The sequence below is a fragment of the Gastrolobium bilobum genome, unplaced genomic scaffold (genome assembly GCF_033153095.1).
Source record: "Gastrolobium bilobum isolate Gb01-03AN ecotype WA unplaced genomic scaffold, APGP_CSIRO_Gbil_v1 utg70167, whole genome shotgun sequence".
Lineage (NCBI taxonomy): Eukaryota > Viridiplantae > Streptophyta > Magnoliopsida > Fabales > Fabaceae > Gastrolobium > Gastrolobium bilobum.
The window spans coordinates 44,708-64,087 of record NW_026895408.1 but is presented as its reverse complement, the minus strand read 5'-3'; the positions used below and the strand labels follow the sequence as shown (position 1 = coordinate 64,087).

Below are 19,380 nucleotides of genomic sequence, written 5' to 3'. Positions count from 1 at the left end.
TTTGTATTTATTTAAAAATAATTATATTCGATCAAGGTTGATGTAGGATGTGTACACTTACGAAGCACTGACACTTCAAAATTCTTGACGTGTCGTGTCCGATATTTTTTGATATTTTCTGATACATTTCGATACTCTCTGATACATTTCGATACTCTCTGATACTTTCCGATACTCACTGAAAAGGTTAGGTTGCGTTATATTTTGAGTTCCAAATATTAGATTCAATGGATTACAATTACTATTTTATTGAGTTTAATATAAATATTCGAAATATCTTATGTTTCTTTGCAAAATTGATGGGTATTATAAATTTAACTTTGTTTTTTGTTAAATTATTGAATATTAAATATAATATACACTACATAAATTAAAAATATTATATAATATCAAAATGTGTCTTAACGTGTCAAAATTTAACATTTTTTAGAATTAACGTATCGGAGTGTCGTGTCGTATCCCGTGTCGATGTCGGTGCAACATAAGTGTACTCTAGAGGAGTTTATAAGAGAGAGACATCTGTGATAGATGGTAGATCACTATACACAAATAGAAAGTTTAAAGCCAACGGTGGTATGTGTGCATGAAAATAAAATAATGAAGAAGAATAGGCTTCACATACATACGAGGTTTGATGCTTTATTTATTAAAGGGAAAAGTTCACCAATGCTCCTGTGGTTTGCTTCAGAATCACCTATGTTCATGTGATTTTTTTTTGTATCACATATACCCCTGTGCTTTGTAAAAAATAAAAAACCACATGGGCATATGTGATAAAAAAACATACCCTTTTGCAAATCACAGGGCACATGCGATAGAAAAAAATCACAAGGACATAGGTGATTCTGAAACAAACCACAGGGACATTGGTGAACTTTTCCCTTTATTAAAAAAGTTTGAGTTTTGAAAATTTGAATAGGATTTAAACTCTTGACAGATAAATCAATTCATATTCAAATTAAGATTAGTGAGAGCTCTTATCTTCAAAAACTTATGAAATGGTTGGAAATAATTGTTTGTACATAACTATATTAATATCTTATAAATATGTAAGAAAGTGCATAGAAATTAGTTTTTACATATTTATTTTGATTAAGATATTATACTTATATTTTTTTCATATATGTTTTACCTTTTTTTGAATATTATTTGATGGGTCATAGATCTAAAAGTTAGGGAATTAGTTAGTTTGTTATGGAAACTATTCTAGAATATTCTTAAAGTATAGGATAAAAGGTAGGCAGTGTGATAGTGTGGGTATGCATGTATTCACTAAAATGGGAATTGGGAATTAGGAAAAGGATCTCTAGGGATTTCTTAAGACATAAGTCTTTGGCTTTGAGACTGAGTTGAGACCTTTGGTTTATCTTTCCTGCATTGCTATTTTATTGTTATTATCATCCATTAGTTAGAGTCTGTATTAGGAGTATAAAAGTCTATTAATACTTTGTTTCTCTGTCATTGTTTGTTATTAAATATTCTGGGTTTCAATAATTTGGTATTAGAGCACTTCCGATCTAGGGGTGTTTCTGATCCAGATCCAAAAAAAAAGACAAAAAAAAGAAATACAGATTTACAATGGTTCCAAAATTCTATGGAGACGGAGGAGATAAAGAAGTTTAAGGATGGCTAATCGATTTGGAACAATTTTTTCAGATAGAAGGAATCAATGAAGATCAGAAGTACATGGAAGCTATGAGAGGGCTCAGAGGGAGTGCGTTCAACTAGTATCAAGGGAGAAAATGGTTCAATCTTACCGTAATCCGGAGGAACTTTGAGAAGGCGATCATAGAGAAATATTTACTTGAAATTTACGTGGTTAGATGGTGCAAAATCGGAGACTTCAAATGCGGATCAAAATAAAGAAGAAGAAAGAAAAAAAGATGAAATACAAAATAAGGTGCAGAAGTAAAGGCATATGAAAAAGGAACAACAGAAATTAAAAAAAAGGAAGAAAATAAAGGAGAAGAAGGCGAAGAAGAACGAAACGAAAATGCAGCAGCTACAGGTGCAAAAAAGACAAAATCAAAAAAGAAGAAAAGGCAAAAATCGAAGATGCTAAAGGATCTGGAACACGAAGAACCGAAGAAACGGAAAATAAAATTGAGGAAGAAAAAGGAAAAAAGAAGAAAGAAAATGCAGCAATTGTAGAAGAAAGAAAAGACGATGAAAGTGCTGCAGAAAAAAAAACGGGCGAAATCGAAACAAGAGAAAACAAAAAAGAGGTTGAGCATAAAGAAGAAAGAAACGAAGAAAAGCTAATCAGCAAAGCAGAAGACAAAAAAGAAGAAGAAGCGAACACAAAAGAAAGAATGGTTGAAGAAAAAGAATAGCTAAAGGAAGAAGGCTGCAATTCAAATTCTGACCCAAAGATAGAGGAAATTGATGGAGACGAAAAAGGTAGCGAAGAAAATTAGGTCCTTGAGCTATCAAATTAGGGTCTCCACAAAAAAAGAAGGGGTCGTTGCAATTCGGCCATGGGAAGCAGCAACTACAAAGAGCGCACATGAAGCAAAGCATAGAAGAAAGAGAGAAGGTTGGAGGTGGGGAGGGGCACCATTCATGTCCAGTTTTGGCCCATCAAGACAACACATGGACTAGGCCCAATGCTTCCAACAGTGAGTTACAAAATGGGTGGGGCACTAATCAAATGGAGCCCGATTCGGAGGCAACCTAAATTCAGGCTAATGAAAAGAATGGGTTCAATTCTTGGATTCCCATTTCAACGTACACCAAATTAATGGGTAAGCAGAATGGAGCTGGTTTAGGTAATGGGTTGCAGTAAAAAGCTCATCCCTTTCTAATACGGTCTCAACACATATAAATACATTGCCCGATTCAAAAACCCCTCAATGTCTAAATGGGCTTGTGGGTAATAGAGAGACCAAAAATGGTTTATCTCTCACTAATCAAATAGGGCGAGTTGGGCCCAATAATACAGCCCAAAGAGAGCTGAATCAACACATCCAGACCCAATGGAATGAAATTGGAGGAGCAGAAATATGCTACTGCAAAGAAGCTGGCTTACCTCAGTAGAAAAGGGGTGATAACGGGGTTAAGAAGCTTTAAACAATGGGATTTGGGTGGATATTTTTTCACATCACCTATCCTTTTTCTTCACCTTGAGGACAAAGTGAATTTTGGAGGGGGAGTATTGATGGGCCACGGACCTGAAAGTAAGATGGGCCATGGACCTGAAAGTTAGAGAATTAGTTAGTTTGTTATGGAAACTATTCTAAAATATTCTTAAAGTATAGGATAAAAGGTAGGTAGTGTGGTAGTGTGGGTATGCATGTATTCACTGAAATGGGAATTAGGAATTAGGAATTAGGAAAAGGATCTCTTGAGCCCTAGGTCTTTGGCTTTAAGGGTGAGTTGAGACCTTTGGTTTATCTTTTCTGCATTGTTATTTCATTGTTATTATCGTTCAGTAGTTGGAGTCTGTATTAGGAGTATGAAAGTCTATTAATACTCTGTTTCTCTGTCATTACTGTTGATATTGTCACAGATGTGTATTTCAAACGTATTACAGAAGAAATGCAAATATTTTACTATTAAATATTATGGGTTCCATCAATTTGGTATTGATGGGCCTTTAATAAAATATCCAAGCCTATTTGTCAGGAATTAGTTATATATAAATACTTGGGGTGTGCTTTCTTTAGGCATGAATTCAGTATTGGCTTATGGGGAAATTGGGGATCTTTGGATTTATTTTTTGCATTTTATCTTGTAAAGAGCTTGGCTGCATTTATATTTTTTGCAATTTCAGATTTATAAAAGTAGGTTCCATCAATTTGGTATCAGAGCATCTTCCATCCGGAGGTGCTTTCTGGTCCAAATTTAAAAAATAAAATGAAATACAGATTTACAATGGTTCCAAAATTCTATGGAGACGGAGGAGATAACGAGGCTTGGGGATGACTAATTTTATTGGTAGATGGCATTCATAGAGAAAATATTTACCTAAAATTTTATTGGTAGATGGTGCAAAAATAGGAGACGTAAAAGACGAAACAGATCCAAAAACAAAAGATGTTGATGTTGTAGAAAAGGAAGAAAACATAGAGAAAATGAAGAAGAATAAATGAGCAAAGAAGAAGAAAAAATTACAGAAGAAGGAGTCGATCGAAACTCAGAAAAAGAAGTCGACGGTGACAAAGAGGACAGATCCAAAAAAACAGAGGAAGAGGAAGGAGGAAACGAAGACGAGTTCTACGAAGAAGAAGATGAAGAGATCAACATCAAAGAAGGAGATGCACCGATTGCAGAAAGAGAAGATGAAACAGAGGTTGAGGAGGAAGAAGAAGACAAAGAAGATGGAGAAAATGCGAGGTTAAGTCTCCATGGCCAGATCGATCTGGGTTGTGTCGCCATGAATTTAGCGCAGAAGGTGGAAGTCTGCGTACAAGGGTTGGCAGACCTGGGTAGCATAGTCACCCTAAGGGAACAGGTGGAAGTCTGGGTACAGGGGTTGACAGACCTGGGCAGCATAGTCACACTAAGGCAACAGGTTGAAGAAAGCGGAAAGGGGCACAATCGGGTATAAGCTCCAGTAAGGCATTTAGGGTATGAGTCAATCCAAGGAGTTAGTCATTACACCTGTCCAACACCTACGTATAAGGCCAACAATCAGCTAGAGGTGAAGCCCAACTCTAATAACATTGAAGGTAGAAGTGAGCTTTTTGATATAGGCCCACAAAATGGAACCCAATCTATTTTTAATATAAGGCCAGTAATCAGTTACTCGTTTTTGCATGTATTTGTCCAATCTGGAAGTTCTATTATTTTGCGTATATTGAATCGAGAATATGCTGTAGATGAGGGTCATGAAATGAAAATATTGAAGTTGCCAATTGGGTCAAGATGCTTCAAACACTGGTACCCGGGTGAATATTCTCTTACATTAATTTTGCCCTTTCTTTACCTTGAGGGCAAGGTGAATTTTGAAGGGTAGTATTAATGGCCTTTAATAAAATATCTAACCCTATTAGTAAGGAATTAATTATATATAGATACTTAGGGTGTGCTTTTTTTAGGCATGAATTCAGTATTGGCTTATGGAAAAATTGAGTATACATGAGAGTTGAAATTTCTGTGTTTATTTTCTGTATTTTATCATGTTAGGAGCTTTGCTTTATTTTTGTTTTCTGTAATTTGAGATTTATAAAAATAGGTTCCATCATTATTAAATTACCATCTCAATCAATATTCACATTTTCTTTTTACTCTCACTATTTATTGAAATTATGATCCAACAGTGTTAAAAAATATAAATAAAATAAACATTAAAAAATAATTGTAATATCATCATGCAATTTAATTTACATGGAACGAATGCTACGTACTTTATTTATAGATGGAAAGAAAAATAAAATGTGTAAATTGCCACTAAAATTGTTTTTGCATGAAATCCAACAACTTAGGATAGGGCTACTCGGAGTAGAGGGTTTGGCCATTGTCGGTAACGCCATTATATAGGTAACGTGTTAATGGATAATAACGCTGCTTAAGATGCCACGTGGCTGACTCTGCATGATATGTTGACACGTGTCATTGATTTGCTTGAAATTTTGAACGAGTTGTCTTCTACTTCTAGTACTGTTTCTAACAGGTTAAAAACTACTCGTTTGTCATTTTGCATGTTACTCTATCATTGATAGAGTCATTTTGCACGTACGATTTAAATTTTCTGTTTTTATGATTTTATAATTTTTTTTAATTAAAATGATTTTATCAAAATACTAAATACTTTTATATTTTTACGATTTTTTTTATGTTAAGATTTTACGTTTTATGATTTTTTTTATCTTCTTTTCGATTTTAAGTAAAATTTTGATTTTAAAGTACTGTTTCTAACAGGTTAAATTATTGATCATTTTCATTACTAATTATTCACTTTATTCTCTAATAATAAAAGGTTTTTTAATTAAGGTCACTTGCAAGAAAAAAAACTAAATAAGAAGTACAAGCATTTGTTACTTTAAACGTTTTAAAAATCTATTTTATTAAATAATTTAATATAGAGTAATAAATAATGTTTTTAATCTTTAAGATGTGTCTAAGGACTAATGTTATCAAAACCTATAATAAAATCAACAAAACACTTTCCAATTTACACTTCGGTTGAGTAAGGTTTCATCAGTCACTGATCCTTTGCAAATGGAAACCCACGTGCTACATATGGATAATGGACTCATTGTTGGGCCAATTTTGGGAAAAAAATATAAGGCCAGTTTTAACGTAGAACACACCCACAAAATTATATGGTTTTGGGTTATCCTCTGACATGGGCATGGCCCCTGAAAAAGCATAACTTCTAGTCCACTAGCTTGGCCACGCCCATGGATATAAGGGTTCATTTGTTTAGTGATGGATCCTCTTAACTATTTTGGTCTTTTAGGCTTTGTGGGGTTGGCTTCAAAAGCTTTATGAAGTTATTTTGATCCCGGTTTGATGATGTCTCAGATACGTATTTTTTAGTCCATTTGGTATAATTAATTTCGCGTTCAATTTACAAGTTTTGGGTCAACTTTTAAATTAATGATGTTTTTTTTTTAGTTATAAGTTAATGATGGTTTTTAACGGTGATGGGTTCAATTTCCATAAATAGCGCCAATGAATTTTTTATATGATAGTAGTAGATTTGTTTCCCTCAAAAGTAAAATATGTCAATATAACAATGATCTTATGAGGCGGACATATGAACCTAAACTCAACGATAGAGTCACCGTAAGTAGATATCAGGCAAGAGCTATAAATCAAAAAGTGTTGGACATGATGGCTCCTCATGGTAATACTGGCAAAGTGATTATACGAAAATGAGTGTATAAAATATGTCTCTTCAATGAGCATATATATATATATAAGATTTTCTAATTATAAGTGGGAGAAAAGTCACAATCGATTCTACCCTTGTATACCACACTAGGTGTGAGGCAATCATATTCACTTAATAGATGAGATGCTCTCATATATCATTTTTGGAATAGGTTTAAAATCTTAATTTCAGGATCCATTTCAAACTTATCGTAAAGCGATGAATCAAATGGAATATCTCCACACACAAAAATACATGAGATGCGTGTGGATGGATGGTGATAAAAATTCAGTGTAATAAGATAATATTTATCCCACTTGGACATATGTGAGCGGTACACAACAACTTCCATCTTCACTTGTGCTGAACGCTTCCCCTGCTTTTGAATTGATGCATCGACTATATATATAGAGTCATGATTTGTATAATGTGAAACTGGTTTCCACTTTTCATTGCAACGTTAGATTAGCTAGCACTCATAAATAGTCAAAAATCTAGAACCAATAGTCCGTGACTTTGTATTGAGTGGTGATCCATTTATTTGTAAGGATGACAATATGCATATTTCCCATTTTGTTTTGAAGCACATGTAAAACATGTTAGATTTAAAAATAAAATTAAAAATGAACATGAGTTTCTAGTAAAGTATGGTTGATGGGATTTTACGGAGAATGCTACTCTCATTTTACATAAGAGTAGTTCTCTTACGTTACAGAGAGAAGCCACATGAGACCCACCATTAAAGGATAAAAAAGAAAAAAGAAAAAGAGCGGATGGAATTTTCGAAGTGAGATAATATGAAATAATAAAATGAGAATAGTATTTCCCTTCTCTTATTCCTCAATCTTTTCTGAGATTGGTCCATGTTCGCACATTTTTTAGATTTTGTTTTATATGTGACTGACTTTTACTTCTTCTTTTTTGCATTACACGAGAATTGAATACACTACACACACCTAACACACCACACCACACCACTAAACTAACCCTACTTTTTAGTCTCGTTCTAAGCATAAAACAGGTATGCAGCGTTTTGCTGATAAAAATGGATTATTAGGTAAAAGATTTGCGTATCAAAAATAAATAAATAAATAAATAAAAGATTTGCAAGTTCTTAATTTAAAATAAATTAATTAATTAAAAAAAATTAAAATGGGTGAATAACAAAAAATCATATGACCTTATGATATGTCCTTCAACATTTTACCTCTTCAATATTATCACTTTGTTACTGGTAATCAGATCAACATTTTGCTCTACATCTTAAGTATTAGATGTTCATGTCTCTCACCTGGTCTTTACAAATGGGCTGTGGTTAGAATTGTCTTATACCAATCCATCTTTAGCTTCCGATTAATCTAGTTGACCTTTGCATATTGACCATGCCTTTCCCCCTCCCCCTCTCTTGTATTTTCAATTCAGCCAACAATGGCCACAATTCGACCATGGTCTTTCTGGTAGTGATATATTTTAGCCATTGGCTAAACAAGATGGAATATGAGGATCATCTAGTTACGTTTTCTTCTTACGACCTGTAGTGAGCTTACATGCATTTTTCTGACCAGAAGCATCTACATTTAAAGTTGAAGTAAATTAGGGATGTTAAAGAGATAAAATTACTAATGTACCTCACCCAATGTCTTAAGTTTTTGGGTTTAGATTTGGTGTCGAACCCACTTAATGTTGTTGTTCACTTAGCCTATGGATGACAGTTCTTCCCTCCATGAGCTCCTCCTGCAGGCCCAACAAGTGGTATCATGTAAAGAATTATTTTAACCCAAAATTTAAATTTGGGTTTATGTGTCCCCTCACTTATATGGACTCCACTTAGCCTATTATCAATCAATGCAGGAGTTATCACACTTGAACATCCTAACAATCTTCCCCTTGTGAAACCTAACAAATGTATGCTCCCCCTCTCCAAGTTACCCCAAGCCAAAATATTCACCTGCCTCTAGCCAAACATACGGCTAGCATGAGCCCAAACAGCTCTGATAACATGTAAAAAATAAATTTAACCCAAAAGTTTAAACTTGTAAGTGAAGGCTTATCAATGATTTTATATTATATCTCTCTAATACACCCCCTCATGCAATGACCTTTTGGGTTTGAAGGGTGGATGATACATTAGGCCTAGCCTACATGTGCTAAGAAACTTCACAATATTTAATTATTTTTATTAATAGAATGGGGGCAGTTAGGATTGATCTTGTAACCACTTAGTCACTCCAGCTCTGATACCATATAAAGAATCAATTCAATCCAAAATCTTAAAACATTAGATTTATGGGTTATTTCACATATATGTGTTATGCTTAGCCGATTCCTTTCTAATGTAGGATTTTTATCACTCACCTTGAATTCCTAACAAGGGAACACTTTTCCTGTTTGACAAATGGATTGTTTGTTGGTCCTAGATACTTGGAACAAATGTTATCAAACTCTTGAGATAACACTTATATATTGTTTGGATGTTGGTAAGTGGGGGAATGGAACTACAATTCAAAGGGAAAATGGCTTCTACCCTTGTTTAAATGAGTTCTCATCAAGGGGATAAGAGAAAGTGTTTCCTCTAATTCCCCCTTAATCAAATTAACCAAGTACTATTGGTTCAAGTGACAAGGAGTTTGTTTCCTTAATAAGAGATTTTGAGTTCGAGTTATAGAAAAGAAGAAAATAATATTAAGAGAGCTGCTCCTAATATGGATCCGATAATACTCGGAACAAATTAAACTGGGGTGGCACTTATTGACCTGAAACACTAATGCAACATGAGAATTCATATTCAAGTTGACTCATATTAAAATTGATATTTGTTGTATAATTATTGGATAATTATTGTTTTGGCCAGAAAATAGTGTGTCACGTCAACTGCATAAAAAGGGCTCGTGTCAATATTGAGAACTCATAAATTTCAGTTTTCAAATTATTTGTATCATATTATGTCAACCCACAAAATTTGTATATTGTATTCGTATCAAAAGTTTTGACGAGTAAATATTCATGTTGAGCATATCCGTATTTGTATTAAATTAATATTGCGTCATGTAGTGAACCCAAATTCCTACCCCTAAATTAAACCTAATTAGGAAAAAAATTACCAAATTACATACATAACTTGTGTTAATTTGTGCTATAAAAGTAACAATTAAGGGATAAATTAGAAATTTAATGTTATAACTACTCTCTTTTTCCTAATTTTTTTCTACCAGTCAGGGGAAGGGGATTCCTTCCCTTTCTTTGACCTAAAACATGCACACAAGAGGAAATAAGTTCAATCTATTCCCTTTCTGCTCCTCCTTTCCTTTATTTTATTTTTCCTTTTCATAAACTCTTAAAAGTATACAATCCTTGGACACAAAAAGGAGTTAGCTCATTCAGAAATTCTCTTTTTCTCGAACACTTTCACGCTTAAGTAAATTCTAACAAAATCGATTACCAAAAAAAAAATTCTAACAAAATCAATAAATTATTGATTCTATTCACGTTTTCATGAACAAAAATACGCTACCAATAGTTTCTTCCTGCAAGACATTTGGATGAATCAAAATAAATATATGTATCCATTCTTTCTTCCCTTCTCTTTTTTCAATTTTGTAATTATGTGCGTGATTATTCGAAACGAAAAAGACGCTACCAATAGTTTTCAACTTACATCTTCCTACAAATGTTTTAGGCTTTTACACCGTTGCTTAATTGTCCTATCCTATTGGGATGAATTATAATGCTTGCACATGTCATTTAAATTTCAATTCTCTTCTTCTTCTTCCCCTTTTTTCTTACAATGATTTTACTTAATTTAGCACCTTGTGCATATTATATAAGTCCTTTATCACTAATTCGCTGCTATTAACTTGATTTTTAGATTTTTGAAACCTCACATAAAATTTCTAAAATATTAATTTGTGAAGCAGACCTTAAGTTTAATATGTTTTTGTTATCGAAAATGTTACTATAGTGCATTAAGTTGCTAACTTGGCCATTAGATGACACATGCATTTGAGGATGTTATCTTGAAACATGTTCTCTATCCTAGCCTGAAAATGTTATATGGTTTTGTCTATGTTTAAAACACTACCAGACCAGCTCAAACGTGACACAGGCTAATTAATGGGTGGCGGTTTAAGAACATTTTTCCCCCACTCCTCATTTCAATTTGAGAAGCTAATGTGGTACTAATTATACTTATCAGCTCACATTTAATAAAAGTTGGTTCAATATAATACGCAAGTTGCTGATTGCTAAACTAAATCTGAAATGAATTTGTTTCCATAAAAAACCAAAGTTATGGTGATAGCTCGGACGGTAGCATATGAGTTAAGTAAGTGGAAGGGAAATGGTCTCGGTTCGATTCCAACATGTCACATTTGAAAAAGATTAAATATATTTATCCCTGAAACGCCTCGTACTCCGAATTAGTCTCACAAAAAAAATATATCAAAGATATCAATATGGGTCAAACGAGTCAGTTCGCGGGTTTTTTTTTTTAATTAAAAAATACAAAAAAATAATATCAAAACCACACTGCCGTCACTGAATCGTTAAACTGAATCGTTGAGACTCATTATCATTTCCTTTCACTGAATCATTGAGTTTCATTTTTTCTTTCTCCATTATCATTTCTTTCACTGAATCGTTGAGTTTCATTTTCTGACTCACAGGGACCCAGATGGCTTTTCTGCATAAAGTTGTCATCTTTATTGTTGTCGAGGAAAGAAACAAAGGGATTGGATGTTGGGCAATGCTCAAGAAACTGAAGGGTCCAATGGATGGGTATGAAAGAACCTTTGAAAATTGAGATGGGGTACTGTGACTTTGTGTATTCCAGTACGGGTTAGAATGGTTGTGATGTACTAAAATTCTGGTCCTTCATCTTTTGCTCTAATGGTTGTGATGTCTTATTGAGCCAAAGCGGGAGCCATGTTTTTGAGCCAACCTTAACTCGGCTCTCATCGAGTTAGGTTGTGTTTTCTGTCTCGTTTTTTTTTAGTCAATGCTAACCCGACTCATTTTTTCAGGTTGCAAACGAGTTGGGTCAGGACGAGTCTGATTGGTCCGTTTTGCCAACCCTATGGGTAAGGACTAACATAGATTAGCTTACAATTAGACTCTTCAATTTTTTTCTCACAAAAATTCGAGTTCTCTAACCACACACTTTTTCTTTTTCTACACTTTCAAGCACAACCAAACTCTCTTCTTAATTAATCCCTAATTTTCTCATTTCACAACCAAACTCTTAAATTTCAATTTTGTTTTTGTTCTCTTTTAAGATTTCATTTTCAAAATTTTGTCAACTAATTAATAACTGTTAATTTGGGGTTGTATTGATTTGTACATAATAATTATCTTAGTTAAATGATTCAAAGTGAAATAGGAAATCTTCCATTCAAACTTTGTGACGATAATTTTTCAATTCTAGAGGAAGTTATCTCCCAAAGAAACACCAAACGAATCTCATTGATCGAAATCATCGAATATACCATGATTCATACAAAAAGTATTAGACATCCAATTTCCGTGGAACAAGTTCTGAATGCAAATTGATAATGCGTATGCCCAGAGCCCATTCAGGTTTTGTAGGCTCAATTTAAGTCCTTAGGCCAATAATTATGTGCATTCCTTTTGGGCCACAGCCAGGTCTGAAGGTGTCATTCTCGAATGGATAGTATGGGAAATCGAACACACATCTTATTATATAACTACTCACACCCTTTACCACTAGACTAACTTAGTGGCTTCGAATGGATAGCTTTGTGTTAGCGTTAGGCTTTGTTTGGAGTTTGGAGGGGAAGGGAAGGGAAGAAAGGGGATCCAAGGGGAGGGAGGGGAAGGAAGGGAAAGAAATTGAAGGGTATTCTCTTCCCTTGTTTGGGAGTTAAAGAAAAGATAAGGGAAAAAAATAAAGAATTAATGAGATATTTTTACCATTTTACCCTTTTTTAAAAACTAAATAATTATTATATTTTACAAATTAAATTAAATTTGAAATTTGTAACAAAATTATTTATGTATTTTTCACAATACTTAAAAAGATCATATTTTTGATGAAATTTTTATATTGCAAACGACGAAAATTTGGTCACAAAATTATTTTTTTCGTCGGAATACTTTTCGTCGAAAATTGACAGAATTGTTTCTCCGATGAAAATTTTTACAAATCGAAATTTAGTTTCCGTCAAAAGTTTTGACGAAAATGATTTCCTCATCAAATATTTTAAACGAAAAAAGAATTTCGTCAAAAATTTTGACGGAATTTTTTTGTTCAAAATTTCGATGGAAATTTGTTCTGACGAAAATTTCATTTTTTTGACAAAAATTTTGAGGAAAATGTTTTACTCGAAAATTTTGACAAAATTTAGATTGTGTAAAGAATTTTGACAAAAACAAAATTTCATCAAAATTTTTTATCGAAATATTTTTCGTCTAAAAATTTTACGGAAAATATTTTCTGTCTAAATTTTTGACAAAACTGTGTTCCATTGAAAATTTTTATGGAAATGTTTTTTTATCAAAAACCTTGATAATAATATTTTTCATCGAAATTTTTTGATGGGAATGTGTTTCGTGAAAAAATTTGAAAAAAATTTTTTTGTCAAAAAATTTAACGAAAATGTTTCTGTCGAAAACTTTCAACGGAATTTGAATTTTGATGAAAATATTTTTCGTCAAAAATTTCGATAAATATGTTTTTTGTGAAATATTTAGAAGGTAATGTTTTGATGAAATTTAGATTCCGTAAAGAATTTTGACAAAAAAAAAATTTCCAGTGAAAATTTTTTACAAAAATATTTTTAGTTACAAATTTTGTTGAAAATATTTTTCATCCAAAATTTTTGAGAAAAATTTTGATGGAAATGTTTTCCGTGAAAATTTTTGACGTAATTGTTTTACGTCGAAACTTTTCAATGAAAATATTTTCGTCAAAATTTTGGACGAAAATATTTTCGTTGAAAGTTTCGACGAAATTTAGATTTTATCAATAATTTTGACTGAATTTTTTTTTCGTAAAAAATTTATGTCAGTGATAATGGCAAAATCTGATTTCGTCTCTAATTTCGTGTTTGGTTTTGACGAAAAGTTTTTGACGTAAATGATTTTCATCAAAAATTTCATCACTATTTTTGATGAAATATTTTTCGTGAGATAAATTATGTCGGTAGTTAAGACTTTTCTAATAATGTCACATTTAAAAATGATTGACATTTATATAATTTTCACATTTTAATTCTTAAAGTACATAAATAATTTTTAATATTTCTCCCTCAAACTCTCCAAATTGGGGAAACTTTAATTTCAAGAAGAAAGTTTTGGAAAGTTTAGTAAAAATTCCAATTTCTTTCCCTCGTTTCTTTAAACTCACAAATAAGAAAAGGGCTTACTAAAATCCTCATTTTTTTTTTTCCTCTCCTCCTAAAATCAACTCTCAAACAAAGCCTAAGAAGACAAGAAAGAGAAGGAACCGAAAGAGAAAGAGAAAATGAAAAGTGAAACCAGTTTATTATTCATAATGAATCAAACAGATACAGCTTGTTGATTATATACACACTACTGTACATGCAACGTAACAACCATAACTACTCATACAACAACCTAACATCTTATTTAGCCTTCTCTTGTTCATGCCACGAAGTCCTTGAGCTTGGCAGTTGGCAGGGTGCAACTAAACACATGTGGAATTCTTACGTAAAACATTCCCCTCTCCTTCACAAATGACCTTGTCCTCAAGGTCAAGGTGTAGGGACGGATAGCAACGACGAAGGTCTGTCTTCTGGTTCCCATGTGCCCACTGAAACCAAATACTGGTTTTGGGAACATCCTCGAACTTGCACAACTCTCTTTCCAACCACTGCAAGGGGTTCTTGTATCGGCTTATTATCATAACACTTCATTACGTTGCTGTAATAGAGAGTCCACTGCCTCCACCACCTTCAACAAACGCCTCGGGTAATGAGGAATCAGCATAGGTGGTTTTCCATAAACGGCTTGATGAGGTGTCATCCCAATGGTTGAATGCACAGAAAAATTGTAATGAAGTTGAGCCCAACACAAAAAACATCAAAAGTTGGCTCGGTTAACAACACATTTACTGACCCTTCTTCATGAATTCGAGACAAGGCATCTTAATAGGATCTGCATATGCAATATCTGATTTTGTGGCTCTTTGTTGGTCCCTTAGTGCATCTCCTGCTAACTCTTGGGGGCAAGGATAATGAAAATTTTGTGCCACATTCAAGGCTTTTGAGCCTTTTCCTTGAAGACCTTTGCTTCCTTTAACTTATTGGTTGAAGTTTAATAGGGTTGTAAGAGGAAGATCTAGCATGTTAATCTCCATCTTGTTGAACATGAGATTTGCAACAGCTCTGTCAACAATGTTGGTCTCTGATTCCATTGGTTTCTTGTCCTCAGACCTAAATACAAAGGTAAAAGTTTCAATTAAGGGTGTTTGGTTATTCATAACATGGAACATATAAACTAGAGAAGAGAAATATCATTGATACTACTTTTATAACTAGAATATAATCTGAAGGCCAAAAGAACATTACACACAAGCAGCAAATCTAAATCATGTACCTCAAGGTTTCATTGTGAACTGCCTGTAGCATTGACTGTTGCATGTTAAGATCTCCATCCAGATCCTCCACAACATGATGCCGTAGTTTTGTATTTCTGGCAAGACGGTACAGGGCGTCACGGAAACAAATGCGAGTCTTCTCAGTGAACTAATCATGTGAGACAAGGAAAAAAAAAATTAGCAACAAGTATTATTGCATTTGATCAAATGCAAGGGTTTCAATTCTCAGTCATCTCACCTGTGCAGTTACCATCTCAAGATCCTGCAGTGTAGATTTCTCAACAGATGACTGCTCATGCATAGCCTCATCTCCGCTATACTGCTCAAAAGGGTCCAAGACTTTTACTGTCTGTACCATAAAGAGAAATTGAATAAATTGCATTACAATGTAAGCCTTGAAAGCAGAACCTCAAACATACTTTGCAGTTGAAATTTGAATGGAATCTAGTTCCATTAGTTTCAATAAGTACTCTAGTAAGTGGCAGTGATAACCTAAACTACTGCATAAGAATGACTTGTTGCAGGACACATAGACAAGGTAATTTGGATCTGATTACAAATGCTTTGCTTACTATATGGTAACTGGTATTTGGTGAGGAAACTATCAACTACAAATTTATGATTTTGACTTCAACACACACATCTGAATGGATATATATAACATAGAAACTGCTAACAACTGCTTATGGCAAGCCAGAATTTCTGTGTGTGTGGCAAGTGATAGATTAAACACCATTTAACTAAAAGAGAAAAGCCAATTCACCTCTACATCCATGCAATCCTCAGAGCTTGAGTGGCATAGAACAAACTTTGAAGCTGCTATATCTTTCTGCAAACCACCTGATGGAAACAAAGAATGAGTTTAGAGGTAATTCATACACCATTATGATAGATATTTTTCGAATTACTTGTTCACACAAAAATGTCTAAAAAGAGTGATCACCAGGTGAATTGCTGCCACGGTTTTCAGGATAAAAGTAGAAGGATTTGTGTACGTCTTCAACAGAGGGAAAATCTTCTAGTACCGAATCCCTGCATTATGTGAAACATGTGAAGGCTGTAAGATAAGTAAATAGTCATTTGAAATGGATTAACTTCATGCCTATGGTAAGCCAGTGAACATTGAATGCCTCTGCCGTGTCACATATGTAATGCACGATTAAAAATAAGACCTTTTCATACTAGATTATTAAAGAAAAATGGGAGCCCTTACCATGCTATAACAGGTTCATGCTTATAGAGTTCAGAGAACCATAAGTATGATTGTCTTAGTCTGTATAGGCTCCAATCATAAAGATAAATATGGCGAAATTTGGAATGCAAAAACACCACAGAGCTATTCAATTTGCACTGACTTCTTACAATGCCCAGAGCATACTCATGCCCGGTTAAAGCATTTCAGGAGCTACATGATTATCCTATAGGCATAAAACCAAGTATCTTAGTCCCAAAGGTAAAGGCTTGTACAAGAAAATGTCATCCATCTGTTCGAAACTTGATAGGTCTTGAAGCTGGTAGTTAGGTTGATCACATGAAAACGCTGTTTGTTGAAAAGATTGCTCAGCTCCAGATACACTTGAGCTGCTAGACTGATCTTTATCATACCCAGAAGGTTCAAACTCAATTTCATTATTGACACTTTCATCAGTGAAATTGAATCCTACCTCTGTTGCATTTGTATCCATGATCAAAAACTTTGTGGGTGAATTATAGCCTTCAGAAGCACTCATTTCCCATTTTGACCAACTGTCTGGTGAAGGATGCCTATCCAATAAATCTTGATCTTTTGGTACAAGAAAATCATTAGAACCACAACCGTAGTACCAATCCATGACAAATAACCTGTAGAGTGTTCAAGACATTTGAAGATTAGCACATATAAATTGCCTTTACTACTGGAAATATGCAGATTTTGTTGACTCATACACACAAGCTATTTGCTTAGCACTACAGGAGAACTTCAATTTGTTCTATCCTATGTTGCTTCTATATGCTATGTACATTCATTCAAACATGCCATTGTTACTCCCCCAGGTGTTGAAACCCGTCTAATATCTAGATCCTCAAGTTGGAAACTTCATTGGACATGGTTTCTAAGATAACCCCATTAGAACAAACTTAGTACAGTAAAAATCAAGGTCTACCCAAAAAAAAAAAAAAATTAAAAATTAAAAATAATAAGAACTGATAGACTAAGTTTTCAAGTCAAACTTGGGCACAAAAATTTTAACTTTACTCAAATGTTTTGAAAAATCTTTGGGCACAGATGGTGAAAACGACAAACTAACCATAAGTTCTCCCATACATGATTTAGGAAACCCCATTCAACCAAGCATACGAAACCTATGCAGATCAGAGTTTCTACATCACTTTCTCTTCAAAGATTGATGGAAGCTTTATTCCTTCCAATTTCCCACCCTTATTAAAGAATCAAAATCCACTTCTTTAAGCCTGACAGTTTTCAAAACCAAGTACTAAAAGCCAATAAAGGAAAAGAAAAAGAAAACACAGAAAAAAAAAAAAAACTAACTTGATGAACATACTAAACACCTTATATCTTTCCCATCCTCAATAAAAACCAACAGCTTCTTCAAAACTTGAGGCTTTCCATAAAATCATCCTTACACAGAAAAAATACTCCAAATATAATAATTAAATGGGGACTAAGAAACATACCTTTCAGAGGTTTATCAGAAGAAAAGATAGAGAAAGAGAGAGAGAACCCAGGTTCTGATTGAAGAAATGAAATCAACCCAGAAGGAGAATAGAGTCAGCAATCAACACAACTTGACAAGAGGCTAGTTTGGTTCACAGTATTTTTCAGTAGTGGCAGCTGAAATACAGAGGAGGGTGTGGTTTTGGGTAGTCAAGTGTACATATTATTTCAATGAAAACATACCTAAGAGAGAGTAAAATATATAGGAAGGTGCAGTACCATAAATAAGTTAAGAAAGAGACTTGTTAATGAGTTTGTGGCTGAGAATGTTTTGGTGCCGAGATTTGTGGCCTCAAGTTCTCCATCTAAAACTGAAACCTTATTGGTCCACGTTGTCAAAATCTGGTCCCATTTTAAGATTTTATTTTTGCTTATTGGAGATTTCAGCATCTAGCATCTGTGGCCTCAAATGGAGATCCCATTTTATGACTTTTGTGCTGCAAAGTTCAAAGCCACGTTCAATGCCCTCAAAACCATTTACCATTTTATTTCACACTTGACAGTGACACAAAGAAGCACATTGAGCGAGAAACATCGCTATTGATTTGCCAAAACATAAAGCACAGCGAAGTAAAAGAAAAAATGTAGTACTGTTTGTGTCAAATTTGCCAAAACATATCAGCAATTCTCGAATGTCGATCACGCCTTTATGTAGGTAACGTGTTAATGGATAATAACGCTCCTTAAGATGCCAGCATGATATGTTGACACGTGTCATCAATTTGTGTGAAATTTTGAAAGAGCTGTCTTCTACTTCTAGTACTGTTTCTAACACGTTAAAATCTAGTCTTTGTATAAAATAAAAAAAAAAAAAATCTGGTCGGATGTCACTTTTTTTTTTGGAAATAATAGGAAATTAAAATAAAAACACAACAAAAAGAAACTAGGCACAAAGCCTAGACCAGTGAACACCTATAGTGTCACCATACAGACTATCACTACAACCTGACGGTGGACAATCAAATTCCTGAATTACCCAAGAGAAACCATAAGAGTAAGAGGCTAGAAAGTCCGCTACTCTATTTCCTTCACGGTGAATGTGAGACATATAAATCTGCCAATCTCGCTGCATCAAATTTCGAATACGATTCACCAAATTAGCCGCAGGGTAATCATGGTGGCACCCATTTGTAATGAGCTGTTGAGCTGAAAGAGAATCTCCTTCGAGCCAAACTTGCCTAAAACCTCTATCCCAAGCTAGCTCCAAACCAACCAAGCAAGCCCCTGGTCGGATGTCACTGAGACCGATCTAGTGATAAGAAATTTAGATAG

The 19,380-nt window shown here is 33.9% G+C and overlaps 1 protein-coding gene across 3 annotated transcripts; it reads right to left on the bottom strand.

Annotated features, from left to right (window-relative positions):
- Positions 1 to 14,672: 14,672 nt before the first annotated feature.
- Positions 14,673 to 18,273, bottom strand: LOC133309878 (protein LNK3-like). 3 transcript variants are annotated; one of them, XM_061510737.1, is made up of 7 exons: positions 18,069 to 18,273; positions 16,860 to 17,234; positions 16,336 to 16,424; positions 16,156 to 16,232; positions 15,631 to 15,741; positions 15,392 to 15,540; positions 14,673 to 15,228 (listed from the first exon to the last, which is right to left on the bottom strand). In XM_061510737.1, the coding sequence occupies exons 2-7, from the start codon at positions 17,222 to 17,224 to the stop codon at positions 15,096 to 15,098; spliced, it is 924 nt and encodes a 307-aa protein (XP_061366721.1). In that variant the 5' UTR covers positions 17,225 to 17,234; positions 18,069 to 18,273; the 3' UTR covers positions 14,673 to 15,095. The 3 variants fall into 3 exon arrangements, with proteins under 3 accessions (XP_061366721.1, XP_061366729.1, XP_061366736.1); XM_061510745.1 differs by lacking the exon at positions 18,069 to 18,273 and having other exon boundaries at positions 17,057 to 17,199; XM_061510752.1 differs by lacking the exons at positions 16,860 to 17,234; positions 18,069 to 18,273 and adding an exon at positions 16,606 to 16,786.
- Positions 18,274 to 19,380: the final 1,107 nt, after the last annotated feature.

What these genes read in the sequence shown, in the direction of transcription:
- LOC133309878 (XM_061510737.1), bottom strand. Translation starts at nt 17,224, where the DNA reads ATGGATTGGTACTACGGTTGTGGTTCTAATGATTTTCTTGTACCAAAA. An exon ending in TTGAGATGGTAACTGCACAG is followed by an intron (nt 15,541 to 15,630) that starts GTGAGATGACTG and finishes TCACATGATTAG; the next exon opens with TTCACTGAGAAGACTCGCAT. An exon ending in GTTCACAATGAAACCTTGAG is followed by an intron (nt 15,229 to 15,391) that starts GTACATGATTTA and finishes CTTTGTATTTAG; the next exon opens with GTCTGAGGACAAGAAACCAA.